Source organism: Rhinolophus ferrumequinum, chromosome 22 (genome assembly GCF_004115265.2).
Source record: "Rhinolophus ferrumequinum isolate MPI-CBG mRhiFer1 chromosome 22, mRhiFer1_v1.p, whole genome shotgun sequence".
NCBI lineage: Eukaryota > Metazoa > Chordata > Mammalia > Chiroptera > Rhinolophidae > Rhinolophus > Rhinolophus ferrumequinum.
In genome coordinates this window covers 27,337,227-27,353,854 of record NC_046305.1, presented here as the reverse complement: position 1 = coordinate 27,353,854, position 16,628 = coordinate 27,337,227, and the positions used below count along the sequence as shown (strand labels likewise).

Genomic DNA, 16,628 nt, shown 5'->3' with positions numbered 1-16,628 from the left:
CTCCTCAGAGGTCCTCTGACCCCTTATGTAAAAAGGTTCCACCCTGTTTCGACAACTGCCAGAGCATTTCATTCTCCCCTTCCCTCCACAAAACCTTTTTGGAGAAGGATGAGGCTTAGCTCCAACACCTGAACTTCAGTATCTGACCTGTTGACAATTGCAGCAAGCTGCAGAATTTCTATACAGCTGGAGGCTGAATATCTAAAGAGCCTTAGAGGACTTGGGCATCTTCCATCAGGTTGTCCTCTTGTTTCATAAATTGTGTTGGGAATAGGGAAGGATAGGGGCATGGGGGAGGGTGGCAGACTGGCAGGCCACCCTCCAGATCACTCGTGTCTGGATTTCTTTTCTGATCTCTCACCTCATAGAAGGGTGGTCAGATGAAAGGATTCTGTAACAGGTCCCACAAATAATAGACAGGGAGAACATTAGAGCCGTTAGAGGTCATAACCTTTTAATTCAAGTTTCTGAAGTTGTGGGATTTGTATTGCTTGGTCTGGGAGAGAGAAGATATGAAGACTGGAGTGTATCTAAAATTAGTTTTCTACCTTGGACTTTGCAGGCTGCTGGGTCCTCCCGAGGAAGAAGGAGGTTCTCCTGAGTTAGTTCACTAAGCTGAGGCCTCAGCTATCAGTTCAGCGAAGGCATCAGCTATTATCTAAACCTTTGTGCTAAAATGAGTATCTCTTGCCTTTGCAGGTGCTGAATTACCATGGCTGCTCTAATTGTTTCTTTTTGTCTATCTTTGAATCTTTATTTCAGAGATCCAGTTGTCATTGGTATCCAGGGAGCCCTCCTCCTCCTGCTGCCTCTTTACCACTGCAGTTGCTGGTTGTTGCTAAGGTTGCCTCCATGGTAACATGCACATCCTGTTTACACCTCCATCTGGGCAAGTTGGTCTAAGCTAGGAACCTACCTACCCTGGACAACCACTTCCATTACCACCTGGGGACACCAATCATCGTGACACGTGGTCCTGCTTCTACTCAGTTCCCCCATCCTCTTCCTCTTCTCACTGCCAAGCTTCATACAGGAAAAAGGATTGGGGCTAGAGGCTGTGAAGCTTATTGTACAGATATAGTCAATCAGTTTCCTAACTGGGCTCCCAGAGAAGCCAGAAGTGAGGCCGAGAAGCAAGAGACCCTGATCAGTTGAAGGGAAACTCCACATTTTCTCTGGTTGAGGGGATTGGTAGCAGCAGTCAAAATGACGAACCCAAGAGAACATGCCTTTCCAGCCAACTCAATGGTTGAGAGCCATGAAGGGGACTTTGGCTGCACAGTAATGGACCTGAGGAAGCTCATGGAGCTGCGTTCGACTGATGCAATGAACCAGATCAATGTCCACTTTGGAGGTGTAGTGAATCTCTGCAGTAGACTGAAAACCAACCCTGTGGAAGGTAAAGGCCATATCAGGAGTGGGGAATTGGAAGAAGGTGGCTAGTGTTAAAAAATATTGATTTCTTAGCTTCTAGAGAAGGCATATTTCTGGAGCCCTCAAATGGTATATCTGTCTGGTGGGAAAAGTATGGTATCTGAAGCACTAAAAGGAGATGAGGTCATAGCCATTTTTATTCCCCAGACATGATGTTTAGGGCCTATGGTATTATTCTCTGAAGGTCATTTTCTCCTCCTTTTTCTGTATCAATGTACAGAAAGGAGGATATTTATCACTATTTTGGAAACATTTATGTTAGAGACACTTTTATCAGTAAATAATCATCCAATCCCTTATTCTGTATCAGTCTTTGATTGCAAAAGGGTTTAGATGTGATTCTTTCCCACACTGATTTCACAGTGCAGTTGGGCAACATGGGCACAAAAAAAGTGAATAAGTCAATCTATCCAATGTAGCAATTTTCTAACATATACAATTAAAAATGGGCGGTAAGTCATATAGCTGTACCCGCCAAATCATTGACTACTCACTCTGTTTCCTTTCAGGGAATTATTGATGACTTTTTCAACCCGGCCTGATGCACTTATTTTTTTTTTTTTTTTTAGATTTTATTGGGGAAGGGGAACAGGACTTTATTGGGGAACAGTGTGTACTTCCAGGACTTTTTTCCAAGTCAAGTTGTTGTCCTTTCAGTCTTAGTTGTGGAGGGCACTGCTCAGCTCCAGGTCCTGTTGCCGTTGTTAGTTGCAGGGGGCGGAGCCCACCATCCTCTGCAGGAGTCGAGGAATCAAACCATCAACCTTGTGGTTGAGAGCCCACTGGCCCATGTGGGAATTGAACCAGCAGCCTTCGGAGTTAGGAGCGCGGAGCTCCAACAGCCTGAGCCACTGGACCGGCCCGCACTTTTAATTTGTTATTCTTAATCTACACTAAAAAGAGTATAGCTTAAGAATAACTATATTAAAAGTGCGGGCTGGTTCAGCCCAATTGCTCAGTGAGCCATGGTAATATGAAATTTTGCCTCATCAAAATGGAGAGAGAACAAAATGAATCTTGCTTTCTCACTTTTGCCTGGTTTCAGCATCTCTGTTACAGGTTCTTGTTTGGTCCTATCAGTCAGGCAGGCCATGGTTGAGGAGCATGAGATGGAACAAAGATCTTATCCTTTAGATGCCTTCAACCTCTTGAGGTATACTATTCCTAAGCCTTTCTTGGAGACCCCATCCTATTTCTTGCCTATTCTAAGAAGTTTTGACCCCTAGCCAATGCTATAAGTTAGTGACTTGGAGTCCAGACTCTTTAGAATTTAAAAAAGAGAGAGAAAAAGAGATTTTTATCTGATATCTGTACATTGCCCATGTCTTGTTTTCTTTGTAATCTGAGAGAGCTGCACTGCATGTTTTCTTTGCTTCTAGAACTCAGTTTCCTGTCATATAGGCTTTGAGTTCAAATACTAGTTCTACCACTGACTAGCTGAATAACACTGACAAGTTTACTCAGCCTCCCTGAGTCCGTTTCTCCTTTGAAAATGATACCTAGCGTAGAGTTGTTGGGATTAAATACTGTAATGTATATACAGTGCTCATTTATAATGGGGATTCAATAAATTAGTTGTCTCAGATTAAAACGCAGTCCATGTGTCTGAAAATATTTGCCAGAATATGAGTGCCAATGGAGTGCAGTGTGTTATTATATCTCTAGAGGTTACTGCACGTGTAACTGCAACTACTGTCCATTTCCTCCAGGCACTTCTTGATGTCAAAAAGAGATCTGGTTGAGATGGCAGGGCTTAGTTGCTTTCATGTGGCTCAGTCTTTGCCTTATGGCTGGTATCAAATGACTGCCCTTTGGCACTGCCTACTTATTGTCAGTTAGATTTCTTTACCACTTTTGTAGTAGTATTGACCTTAAAGAGAGGCTATTCCTATTGCATTTTCACTGAGATAATGCACCAATCAGAATTTAGACAGATCATTCTTTTTCCCTTTCTATCCTGTTATCGATCCCTTTGGTCAGTTGTTTCTCTCACAAAGTGAAACTCAGGAGTCCAAATAAGCTGGAACCTAGGAAGGTCCTAATAGCAGGATCCAGATTTTCCTCCCAAATTTCCAAATCCTTTCTCATAGCTCCCAATGTTTGCTTTCTGATTCCCAGAGAACTTCCATTCCCAAAGGCCAACATATGTTCTACTTTAAGTTCAACATCAGATATCAAATGTTAATAGTCTTAGATTCTTTCCCAGTCTTGGTTTCAGACCTACAGTTGAAAGCCTCCCCTTCTTTTTTTTTTTTTTTAACTGTTTTGTGTGTGTGTGTGTGTGTGTGTGTGTGTGTGTGTGTTGTTTTTTTTTCTTTAAAGATTTTATTGGGGAAGGGGAACAGGACTTTATTGGGGAACAGTGTGTACTTCCAGGCCTGTTTTCCAAGTCAAGTTGTTGTCCTTTCAATCTTAGTTGTGTCGGGCGCAGCTCAGCTCCAGGTCCAGTTGCCGTTGCTAGTTGCAGGGGTGCAGCCCACCATCCCTTGCGGGAGTTGAACCGGCAACCTTGTGGTTGAGAGGATGCACTCCAACCAACTGGGTCATCAGGGAGCTCAGCGGCAGCTCAGCTCAAGGTGCCGTGTTCAATCTTAGTTGCAGGGGGCAGAGCCCACCATCCCTTGCGGGACTTGAGGAATTGAACTGGCAACCTGGTGGTTGAGAGCCCACTGGCCCATGTGGGAATCGAACCGGCAGCCTTCGTAGTTAGGAGCATGGAGCTCTAACCACCTGAGCCACCAGGCCGGCCCTGAAAGCCTCCCCTTCTGATGGCAGGTGCCTCTGTTGCCACAGACCCTGGCCATGCCTATATCCTAGTACTTCTACCATTGACATAGTTGTCCATTGCCATTCTCCTGCTTCCTTAGATCACAGATATGTATCCTGATTTATTTCAGTGTAAGACTTACCATGGTCCTGGTCCTTGAGCTGGGAAATCAGAGTGTCAGAAAAAAACTTTTCCATGAGTAATTTTAACTCCCCATTGCCAACAATGACCTCCTTGTGTAAGAGGAATAAAGGGGTAGGAAAAGGAGACACCAAAGAACTTTAACACAGGAGTCTCCCCAGACAAGGGTGATGCTGAGCTGTTTAGTTGGGCAGGCTGAGAAAAGAGCATTGATATCCAGATGCCCAGTTATCTGGTACTATAAAACGCCAGCCTGTTCACAGAAGACCACACTGAAGTGACTGACAGCCTAGCATGGTTTTGTCGCCTGTGGAAGGTGCCTGCAGACTAATAATAAAAATAAAGAAATTTACCTGGTGCTTGAATTCTGTTGGTTGGAAACCAGAGTGAAGTAAGATTGGGATGATTGGTTCCTAGAGTATGAATGACCCTTCTCCTTTATTTTCTGTTGGGTTGATAGCATCTGTAGTATAGATTGACAGATTTTTTTTTTTTAAACCCTAGCTACTAAGGGGCCTTATGGAACTTTGAGTCTATAACATTTGTGACACTAACATGGTTTTATCATTATAGATTTACACAGTGCTAGAGGCAGGTGGAACTTAATTTTAATTCATATTTTCTCTCTCTCTCTCTCTCTCTCTGTTTCTCTCTCTCTCTCTCTCTCTCACTCTCACTCTCTCTCAACAGGCCAAAAGGTTTAAATTACTTACCTAAGGTCTTCCCACAGGAATGGAATATTTCATATTTTCTGATTCACAGTCCTTTACTGCTCTGCTGCTTCATGCTAAGACAGCAACAGAGAATCTCAGAAGCACAGATAATTTAAGTTTTTGTATTAGTCGCCATAAGAATGTCCAAACCTGTAGAGAATTTTTATAAGTGTTTATTTGAGCCAAGCTGACTACATGCCAGATCTCATATGCTCTAGAGATGGACAGTTTTGCAGAATCTTTTGTACATTTGGAGTTAAGGAGGAACATAAGGAAGGTTACATGAAGGTGGGAGAAAGCTAGGTGGGGTAAATCGCTATAATTGGATTACAGGAAAGTTAACAAGATTGTGTTAATGTGTTCTTTCTTGAGGGTGGTTATCCCTCAAGAAATCCCTCTGGGGGCTCTTAAAAAGACATTTCAAAGATGTGTTAACCTAGATGCATAAGAACAATGGACAGAGCTTGCTTAAGGCAAAGATAACTTTTTACTACAGGAGCTATAGGCCTGAGGATGACTACCCGCCATGACTGCTCAATTAGGAATTTATGATCAGATCACCCTATGAGGTTACTTTCAGCTAGATTTATTACAGAGCCCCTTTTGGTCCACATTTTTTTTTTTTTTTTAAGATTTTGATTGGGGAAGGGGAACAGGACTTTATTGGGGAACAGTGTGTACTTCCAGGACTTGTTTCCAAGTCAAGTTGTTGTCCTTTTAATCTTAGTTGTGGAGGGTGCCGTTCAGCTTCAAGTTGTTGTCCTTTCAGTCTTAGTTGTGGAAGGCGCAGTTCAGCTCCAGGTCCAGTTGCCGTTGCTAGTTGCAGGGGGTGCAGCCCACCGTCCCTTGCGGGAGTCGAACTGGCAACCTTGTGGTTGAGAGGACGCACTCCAACCAACTGAGCCATCCGGGAGCTCAAAGGCAGCTCAGCTCAAGGTGCCGTGTTCAATCTTAGTTGCAGGGGGCGGAGCCCACCATCCCTTGCGGGACTCTAGGAATTGAACTGGCAACCTTGTGGTTGAGAGCCCACTGGCCCACGTGGGAATCGAACCGGCAGCCTTCGGAGTTAGGAGCATGGAGCTCTAACTGCCTGAGCCACCAGGCCAGCCCCCTGGTCCACATATTTTAATGCTTGATAAAAATGCCTAATTGTGACCCACAATAATGTTAGTTTAATATTGGCTTGTGCTCCTTGAAAGTACATGGCTAGTTAGAGTAAAAGGAGTTGCTCCAGTAGCCAAGAGTTGGTTAGACTCGAGAAAACTTGGAGATGCTCGTCTTCACAGCATTCAGCAACAACCAGAAATAGGGCTGAATGTGATCAAAAAACGGAAGACAAGTTAAGGAAACAAAAGGGTGGGGTATGTATGTGAGAGAGACTCAAGCCAAAAGAATTATCTTGGAAGGAGGGGAGAGGATGGAGGTGGGCAGACCACCTCAAACAGCCAGAAAGCAGTTATGTTGTGATGTGAGTAGTTCAGGCAAGTCTAGTAGCTTCATAGAAGACATATTTAGTACTTGGTAGAGGGGTGGGAAAGATTTACACAAAACCTGGGGGAAGCAGCTTCCACAGCCATGTGCTGGATGATTGAGAAAAACAGGCGTGAACAGTGCCTTCCCTTTGTCCCCGCCCCCCTCATCCTGCCCCTGCAGGGAATTCCATGTTGCATCCTGGGAATTCCCTGTCTGGTTTGAGTTACTTCCTAGGGCTGAATTAGGCCAATAGTGCCTGACCGTTGTGGACCTTCTCTTCCCAGCAGAACCCCAGGCTCTATGAATTCTTTTCTATCCAGCCCCTCCTCGCCCAGAGCTGGACTTCTGGGTTAGCTGGCATAATGCTGCCAGGCAGGGGGCAGAGAAATCTTGGTGGGAAGAGTGGTTAAGTCTTCTGAACCACTCTCCCTGCTTTCTGAGCACTCTCCCTGCTTTCTCTCCTTCCCCCAGCCCTGGAGCCCTCTATGCTACATTCCTTTGGCAGCTCAGTAGAAACTGTTGCAAGTTTTGTTTTGATTTGAACCTTCTTGTTGCCTTGCACTGAACCATCTTCTGGGGGTGGGAAGAAAGATGATTTTCCCTCCTTGACTGAGGTCAATGTTGTGTCTACCCTGGAAGTGGGACTTTCGCTCTTTTTCTTTAGCTCTGAGGTGTGAGGCCGGGGGAGTGTGAGCTGCATGGAAGCACATGCATGCAGTATGGGAGAAGGTAGCCGAGCAGAGGGCTGAGGAGGGCACTCATGGAGCTTTCTCATTGTGCCGGAGTTGGAATATGTAAAACACACATAGAGCGGAGGCCGTTCTCTGAGGGACGTTCAGAGGGACGTTCTCTGAGGAAGTGCCCACCTCTGCAGGCTGTTTTGAGGAAAATCAGGAAAGGGGCATTCTTCTCTAAGTCTGCCATCCTTTTGCTGTGACCTGGAGGAGATTGCTTTATCTCTAGGGGCTGGAAGTCCAGCAGACAGAGAGCATGTCCCCAGGCTGTGGATGTGTTAAGCTAGAGAATGTGAAGTATGGAAATTATTCTTCGTCCTTAAAGGTTTGGTTAGCAGCAGGAGCTGGCTAAAGCCTATAGGTTTCTATATTGATTTGAATCTTCTCCTCCTAATCACCCCCCAATCTAGGGTTTTTAAAGTAGGATTTGAAAGGTATTCTGGTGTCTGTTCTTCTCACATACCAGAGAGGACTGCCTTCAAGTCAACCCAGAGAAACCTCTCCCTTATACTATCTGTGTGGGAGAAGATTCTGCTGTCTCGTTGGCAAGGTATCATAACTCAGACAGCTGGGAAGTCCCTCATGATGCCCAACTTAGCCCCACCCTTTCTGGGACTGAACTGGTTCTGATAAGGTTTGCCTCTGCCTGGGCGATAGCCCTGGGCCTCCCAGCAAGGCTGGCTCTGGCCCTTCCCTGCTGAAATCAGGCCACTGAGGGCTGAGCTGCAGCTTCTCTTCCATAGCCCTGGGTCCCGACACAGGTTCACAGCAGACACAGATTTTCCACTGCTGCTTATTTGTCTCCTGCTAGCTTGGGCAGGGGCTGTGTCACTCCCCGGCATGGGGTGGGGGTGATGACTTCACAGCCTGACATTCCTGTCACCTCTCCCAGTTCATGTGTTCAGTCTAGTTCTTAGGGCCAGAAACACTCCTGATTGGGTGGAGCTTTCTCTCTCATGTTCTTGGAGACAAGATTCTCTCTCCCTCCCTCCTTCCTTCTCTCCCTCCCTCCCTCTGTCTCCCTCCCTTCTTCCCTCCCTCTCTGTTTTATGTATTTCTAAGGGAAATCCTTTTCCTGTGATTTCAGCATTCTCTCCCCACTAAGTCCTCCTTCCCTCTCCAGGAAGCTATGTATTTGAGATGCAACTGCAGAAATCAGAAAACAAAACCCTTTCCTGGGCTGGACAAGTACGAATATGCAGTTATAGCTGCTGAGATCAAGCCCTGATAGCCTCTCAGGAGGCAGGAAGAATTGGAATGGAGAGCCCAAAATTGGGGATTGGCCAAGCTCCCAGTCCCACATGGTTTCCTGTGCCATGCCACATATCTGAGAGAGGATTCCCAAGGCTGCTATGCTAACAGCGCAATCTGCCCCTTCCTGCACAGGGCATGCTGGGAACTGGGCAAGCCACATGGCTTCTTAAGGTAGCTATTGAAGAACTTAGAGAGACTTAAGGTGGAACAGATAGATAAAATGGCAAAAAGGAAGTAAGTATGTGACTTTGATGACGTCTAGGTAAAAGCAAGGCCTAACCTTTTTGGTTTCCCATAATGTGTCTTGTTTCATTTGCTTGGGTCCAAAAAAGGCCATAATGAACTTTTTATTGAGTATAAAATTTATAGGTTGGACTCTGACAAACGTGGTGTCACTATCCCTGAGGATAGTAAAAAGACAGAACAGGACTGATTTGCTTGAGTGCAGAGGAAAGCAGTATGTGGGCCTGCCCTGTGGTGAATAAAGTAGGTAACCAAGCCTCCCTGTTTGCCTAGGACTGAGGGCATTCTCAGGAGGCAAGAGCTTCATTGTTAAACCCCAGAAGCCCCAGGCAAACCCGGGCAAATTAATGACGTAGACTGAAGCCTCAGCTGAGTGCCGCACCCTCAATGCCCTGGCCCCGCTGCGAGTAGGTTGGCATCTGCTGCTTTCTGTGGGGCAATACAGCCTCTGCCACATACTAGGCTTAAGTAATGACAAAACCTCTCCAGGTCTTAGTTTGCTTATGTGTAAAATGGGTTTAATAGTAACTACCACATAGGGTTTACAATGTTTGAATGTGAGAAGACACCAGTGCGCCTGGTGAATCATCTGGTACAGAGTAATCACTTAAATGTTAGCAAACTTATTTATTACTCATTCATTCAGTTCATTCAATAAATCTGTATGCATACCATGTGCCAGACACTGCTGTGGACCTACAGAACAAAGAAAGACAAAAATCCTGCCCTTATGGAGGGGGATGACAAGCAGAATAAATGAAAACATCATATATATTAGGCGAGAAGACCTGTAGAAGGAACAACTGAGCAGGATAAGAGGGATAGAATTGCTGGGGCAGATATGTCATAATGTTAAATACGTCACTAAGAAGGTGACATTTGTACGAAGACCTTGAAGGAGGTGAGAGAACGAGCCCTACCTAGTGAAGACGATTCTGAGCAAAGGGAACAGGGGCCCTGAAATAGAAGCATGTCTAGTGCGTTCAGACTGGTGGGAAGGCTAGCTTGGCTGAGTCTCAGTGACCGGGGAAATTGTAGGAGTTAAGGGGTGAGGGGCCGGGGGCTCCTAAGGGGTCTTGTAGGCCATCACTAGGTCTTCGGGGCCCAGTTCCACTCCAAGTAAAAGCCACTAGAAGATTCTGAGTAGATGAGTGTCATGGGTTGGGTTTGAAAAATATTCTGGCTACTCTGTTAAGAAGAGAGTGAGAGCAGGAAAGCAAGGGTAGAAGCAGGGAGACCAGTTAGAAGACAGTTGTAATCGATGCAGGAGATGATGGTGGCTTAGACCAGGATGGTAGCAGTGGAAAAGAAGGAATGAGTAGACTTGAGATATACCGGGGGTGCCAAAAAATATATATATACATGACTTGTATTCATCTTTTGTTATCGGTATATATAGAGTATTACAATTTTAATATAGATTTTTCCTTCCTTAAAATGTGTATACACTTTTTTGGCACCCTCTGTATTTTGAAGATAAAGCGATAGGATTTCCTGGCTAAATGGATTAGTGTATGAGAGAGAGAAAGAAGTCAAAGATGATTATAAGGTATTAATATGAGAACGGAGAGGGGCATGGCTCCCTCAGATGGGGTGCTTTTTTTTTTCCTAAAGAGTGATGCTTAATGATTTTTATTTTTTATTATTGGGGAATATTAGGGAACAGAGTGTTTCTCCAGGGCCCATCAGCTCCAAGTAGTTGTCCTTCAATCTAGTGGAGGGCGCAGCTCAGCTCTAAGTCCAGTCGCCGTTTTCAATCTTTAGTTGCAGGGGGCGCAGCCCACCATCCCAGTGGGAATTGAACCAGCAATTCCCAACCTTGTTGTTGAGAGCTCACACTCTAACCAACTGAGCCTTCCAGCCGCCCCTCTGGAAGTTCAGCAGCAGCTCGTTGTCTTCAATCTAGTTGTGGAGGGCGCAGCTCACTGGCCCATGTGGGAATCAAACCAGCAACCCTGTCGTTAGGAGCTCATGCTCTAACCAACTGAGCCACCCGGCCACCCAGGGGGTGCTTTTTTAGCTAGAATTTTGTTGTTATTGGGCCTTCAATAAACTATTGGGATGTTCTTTATGATGCTCTCTTATATCAGATGTCTTGGTTTGCCTTCATAGTCATTGTACCCACCTTTATGGCCTTTCTTGTCTTTACATGGTGAATCCTGCTTTCTTGAGAAGCATCCCAGATAGATCAACAAATTATCAAAACGCCTATTTCCCGCGAGCAAACCTGGCCATCCAGCACAGCAGTCCCCAGTTGGCACTGACTTGCTATCTAGGGTCCCTGGGGAGAAAGGACCAGCAAGGCCTTGCCCTCTGGCAACTCTGCCTCTGCCTGCCTGGGGAGCAAGATGCCCTGCCCAGGAACACTCCTTTCCCAGGCCCTTGCTTTTCTTTCCTACTGGGAACCTGCTTCTCAGAGTGGTAGAGGCGGGAGCCTCTGGGAAGCAGCCCAACTTGTTTCTAGTGCTTTGGCCAAACTCTGTCCCTGCAGAGCTCAGCTCTAGGCCAGGGTGGTGCAGTTGGGCACTAGGAGGCAAGAGGCCCAGGGGTAAGAACATTGGGTACCACCTCCCCACCAAGCTCCCTGTTTTTCTCTCCTAAAAGCTAGCAGGTAGAGTGGTCTCCAATCCCCAACTCCACGAGTGTGGATGCCAGTTCACCCCCATTTTACCTCCAGGCAGGGTTCATCTGCCTTCCCAGACAGATGAGTATCTCGATTACCTCTCCTGATGGTTCTGTTTTCACGGTGGGGAAGTGGAAGTCATCTCAGACCCTGCAAATAACACTCTCTTGGGTACCTATTTTCCCATTTTCAAAATCTTTTTCTGTCTAAATGTCTTCCTTAGATCTAACCCCAATTTCTCCTCTTGCCATTTAAGATAACACTCTTGGGTCTTATTCAGTGGCGATGGAGAGTAGATGTTTGCCCTCATGCTACACCCCCTCCTCCCCACCAGTGGATGCACTGCCTGGTAACTGACGTCTGGAGAAGACTTCTGGCATCAGTGTCTCCATTTTCTTCTTGCAGCATCCTGTCATCCGCTTTTCCCTGAGCTCTGTGTGAACCTCCATCCTCTGATTCTGTGAGTGGCCGAGTCCTCTGATTCTAACCCTCCTCAGCTGCTGACCTTTTTCACAACAAAGGTTGCCACACCCTGCCTGTGGGGAACCCATCAAACAGTGCAGCCAACAACTTCAAGTGCCAAGACCTGGGCTAATTTGCTGCTGTGTGTAAACAACTTGATAAATGCCAACTGGCAATAATTGAAATTTTAGGATGTCCCCCCTTCCCTTAAAGTATAAATCCTTTAGGGTTCAGTAGAGGGGCTTAACTATAAGGAAGGCACTAGGAATTTCTTTTTCTCTCTGGGAATATGCCTAGAAAATGTGTGCACACTCACGCAGTTATATAAGCATGCATGTGTGTTAGTGGGAGCATGCTGATAATCAAGGACGGTGTACTATCTGACTTTGTGGCTCCACCTTTTTTGTTCTCTTTTTATTCAACCTTACTAGTACCGTGTTTCCCTGAAAATAAGACCGGGTCTTATATTAATTTTTGCTCCAAAAGACACATTAGGGCTTATGTTCAGAGGATGTCATCCTGAAAAATCATGCTAGGGCTTATTTTCTAGTTAGGTCTTATTTTCGGGGAAACATGGTAGTACTTCTCTTAGTACCTAGTACTGCTCTAAGTACACAGTACTTAGTAGAATAGTAGTACCGCTTAGTGGTATGTTTTTATGTCTCTGTGACGGAAAATGAAGGGTATGTGTGCTCAAAGGGGATGCCCAAAGTTGGAGCCGCAGAGCCTTGTTCTGTTGATCTCCTAATGCCACTGGAACTTGAAATCAGGACAACTAGTGGGGTTATGTCTCCTAGCCTCCTAGCATGACCTTGAGCAGATAGCTTATTCTTTCTGGCTTTTGTGTGTGAGCAAATGGTGGAAGCTAACTCTGCTTTTATTTCTTTTTATTTTACTTTAAAAAAAAAAAAAACTTTTAGAAACTGTTTTTCAAAAACCTTACTTTCATTTTGCTTAAGAGTTTGTGGAAGAACAGCTTAGGACCACTCAGCGGTTGTTCCTCCCCATTCAGTGGCCTGAGCAGTGGGGGCTGCAAACCAGTCTTCAGAGGCTGTGTTCAGTAGGGAACTGCTGAGTAGGCACAGAGGGCACCTGCTCGCCTTCAGACCAGTCTGCGACCTCAGGCGGAGCAGCAGTGAGCTCAGAAGCTGGAGCAGTCTTCACTTTGAAATTCCTCTGTGGTCACAGCCTTTTCAGCAGCAGCCTGCTCTTCCTTTTCAGTCTCCTGAGGGTCTCTGCACAAGTAGAGGTCAGGCATGACCTCCCACAGGTGCTTGTGTGCCACGCAGGCACAGATGGTGCCATGCAGGCACAGAACTTCCTGGGCCAGCATCCACGACATCAGATCCACGGAGTGAGCGCCCTTGTTGCTGCAAGGGATGGTAATGTCCACATAGCACAGAGAGTCTGTTACACAGAGCAGCGGTTGGCAGGTTAACATAAGACACCTCTGTGTTGGTCAGCCCTGGGATCGGTCACCACCAGGAGTCTCGGCTCCCAGAAGGCTGCCGGGGTCCAGTTAGTGAAGGTCCCAGGAGTGAAGCGGCCGGCGATAGGAGTGGCTCCAGCGGAGCAGGAAACTTCAGCACAGCTCGCTAACCAGTATTCCTGGATGACATGACACTGATATCAGCCAGGTTTTCAGTGGCTACAATGGTATATGCTGCCAGCAGAAGCTTCTCCCAGGTTCTCTTCAGATCTATGATGTAGGGCCATCACTTTTCCATTTGTAGATGTACTGTTCTACTTGGAAGTCTAGGTTGGTGCCACCTAAGTGGGTTCCTGCTGCAAGAAATTTGAGGACATCCTCCTCCCTCATTTGCAGGACATCAAGGGCTCCGGACATTGTGAAAGATTCCTTTAAGTTACTTGTGGGAACTGAAAACAGTGCTACCCTGAGAGAAGTTCTGTGTGAGTCCCAGGAAACATTTTAATGTTTGTGTTCTTACAACTGGAGCCTAGGACATACTCAATGAGGAGGAAATGAAGTTTTACGCCTAGGTTAGCTTACCCCAAAGACTAAGAGGAGTGAGTGGACCCTGTGACCAGCTTGTCTCAGTTTGCCCATTTTTAGACTAAAAGTTTCACAGCCCCTGAGTCCTGGGCAAATTGGGGTGGTTAGTCACACTAAGTGGATATCATGGTTGGGTAGATCAGGAAGCATGGGGTCTTTTCACTGCCTTCTTCTATCATTCATCTCTTCCCCTTTTTTCTCACTCATTCATCCCATTCCTATCTCCTTTTCAGGTCTATCTGGGAACCCCGCAGATCTGGAGAAACGTAAGCAAGTATTTGGACAGAACTTAATCCCTCCCAAGAAGCCCAAGACCTTCTTAGAATTAGTGTGGGAAGCCCTTCAAGATGTCACCCTCATCATCCTGGAGATCGCAGCCATCATCTCCTTGGTCCTGTCCTTCTATCGCCCCCCTGGTGAAGAAAATGAACGTGAGTGTCTTAAACAGCCCGGCATAACTCAGATCTGGTTCTTTCCATAATCACCGAAGAGCACTTACTGTTTGTGGTTGACAGATTATAGCTTAAAAGTTTTCCCCCATTATCCAGTGTGAGTTCTCCAAAGAAAACCAACAAGTAGCTAATAAGCTATTCTTCCAACCCATTCTGATTCCAGGGTCTTTTCCCCCATCTCCCATCAAATTCTTATTCAGAATATCACAAATCCTCTACCCTTACCCAACCAACAAAGCCCTGCTTCTCGAAGTGCCCCCCAGCAATATTATTGGCATTTTGGGATACAGCAGTGGGAGCCTGACCATGTTGGGAGTAAGTTCTTTACATGTGCCTTGCCTATAATTTGCATTGACGTGTTTTGTGCTATTTAGTCATTTGCTTCTTTTGGGTTACCATAAATAATTTTATGGTGATAAAATGATGCCCGATCCTGCTGTCCTCCAGTATCCTCAGAGCATAGGTCTTCCACCCAAGAGTTTTATTTTTTATTATTCTCTTTCCCTGACTTTCTATTCTGGGGGATTGCAGAAGCACTACCTTTTAATGGGGTAGTTGCATTTGAGCCTTGATTCCCGTGCCTATTGGTGGTTGTAAAGAGGTGAGTTATAAAGCCCACCCCAAATGAGGTAGCTAGGCACTCTGGCCCCAAATGCCCTCTGTGTAGTCCTCCAACCCCTGTCCCTTTCTTCCTCAAACACGAGGGATTAAATGAACCATGAGGGCTAAGAAACTGGCCAGCAGGTGAAACTGGATTCCTGCTGAAACCATGGGCTGTCAGTGGAAGAGAGACAGAGCTAGGAGAATGGGCAAACAGACGTAACGTCTACTCTGAAGTTAGTTCTGTCCTTGTCATTCACTTGTTCCTGAGGGAAGAAGAAACAGGAGGTGAATGAGAGAAAGATAGTGAAACCAAGTCTACATCTTTTCGTAAGCACTGCTCCTTCTCTTGAAGGGCAGAAGGACTCTAATGCTTAGATGGAGGACCATCTTGGGCTGTTTAGTGGACGGTAGTTTATGAAAAGGAAATAAAACACACTCCCTCCAATACTATGCTGTTCGTTTCTGCAGCTACCTACAGATGAATAAGGAGGAAGCTTGCCTGGTACTGGTGAATTGACATGGAGACACCATGCAGGATCCCTGCCATCAGGCAGGAGCACTACCTTTTAATGTCAACAAAAGCCCCTACGTGATCCTTTCTTTCTCTCTTTTCCCTGGGTTAGAATGTGGTCTACCTGTAAGTAGCCCAGAAGATGAAGGGGAGTCAGAAGCCGGATGGATTGAGGGGGCAGCCATTCTATTCTCAGTGATCATCGTGGTGCTAGTGACAGCCTTCAATGATTGGAGCAAAGAGAAGCAGTTCCGGGGGCTGCAGAACCGCATTGAAAAGGAACAGAAATTCTCCGTCATCCGAAATGGTCACATCATCCAGCTCCCCGTGGCTGAGATCGTAGTGGGTGATATCGCCCAAATCAAATATGGTGAGAGCTCCATGTTTCTCGCATCCATGCCACCTGCCCTATTTGAGGGCCAGGTTCTTTGGCATAAGGGGACTAGGAATTGCTTGGGGACCCAAAAAGATAGGACCCAAAATCATGTTAGCTTCTAGGTTAGCATTTAAGGAGGTTGTAGGAAGAAAACTCAAAGAAAGAAGTAACTGAAACTCTTCCAAAAGATTATCAACCTGTACCCTGTGTGTCTTCAGTTTAAAAGTATATAATATTCAGGCCATGGGAAGATGTTTGGGAATCAGTAATTGTTTGAATTTATCATACCTGGAAAGGAATCTTGTTCCAGCCTGTGAGAGCTGAAGCTGTCTTTCAAAGGTTCTCCAGATACACCCTGGGCCATTGCTTTTGTGTAAGACCCATGGGGGCAGCCCTGAGATGGAGTTAGGTGAACCCCACCCTCTGCCAGGCTCTTAACCTTCCCTCTTTCCCTGTTGCCCCTTCCCCTCTGTGCACTAGGTGACCTGCTACCAGCAGATGGGATCCTGATCCAGGGAAATGATCTCAAGATTGACGAGAGCTCTCTGACTGGGGAATCGGATCATGTCAAGAAGTCTGTGGAAAGAGACCCCATGTTGCTTTCAGGTACTGCCTGTGGCCACCCCAGTTCCCATTCTACCTCCCACAGACAGCCAGGCCACAGAGACCTGATCCAGATCCTGCTGCCTCTTCTGGCCCTGCCCCATCTCCTTCCCCTGCATTCAAATCGGGCAGTGGCATATTAGTGTGTTGAATATAAGTATATCCGGTAACCTAAAAGAAGTTCTATATAAAGCAAGTGCTGTAGGGGCCTTGGAAGGGCTCTGC

At 46.1% G+C, this 16,628-nt stretch overlaps 1 protein-coding gene and 1 pseudogene across 6 annotated transcripts in view; one reads left to right on the top strand and one right to left on the bottom strand.

The window, feature by feature from the left end:
* Positions 1-16,628, top strand: part of ATP2B4 (ATPase plasma membrane Ca2+ transporting 4) — a 109,774-nt gene that overhangs the window by 40,566 nt on the left and 52,580 nt on the right. For 5 of the 6 annotated variants that reach the window (XM_033093485.1, XM_033093490.1, XM_033093488.1 and 2 more), the window contains exons 2-5: positions 763-1,399; positions 14,092-14,289; positions 15,537-15,794; positions 16,281-16,406. In XM_033093485.1, coding sequence (XP_032949376.1) covers positions 1,207-1,399; positions 14,092-14,289; positions 15,537-15,794; positions 16,281-16,406 — 775 coding nt within the window. In that variant the 5' untranslated portion in view covers positions 763-1,206. Of the gene's footprint in view, positions 1-105; positions 239-762; positions 1,400-14,091; positions 14,290-15,536; positions 15,795-16,280; positions 16,407-16,628 lie in introns of those variants that run through there. The other variant, XM_033093487.1, reaches the window with a different exon arrangement.
* LOC117015111 (40S ribosomal protein SA-like) lies at positions 12,822-13,690 on the bottom strand (annotated as a pseudogene).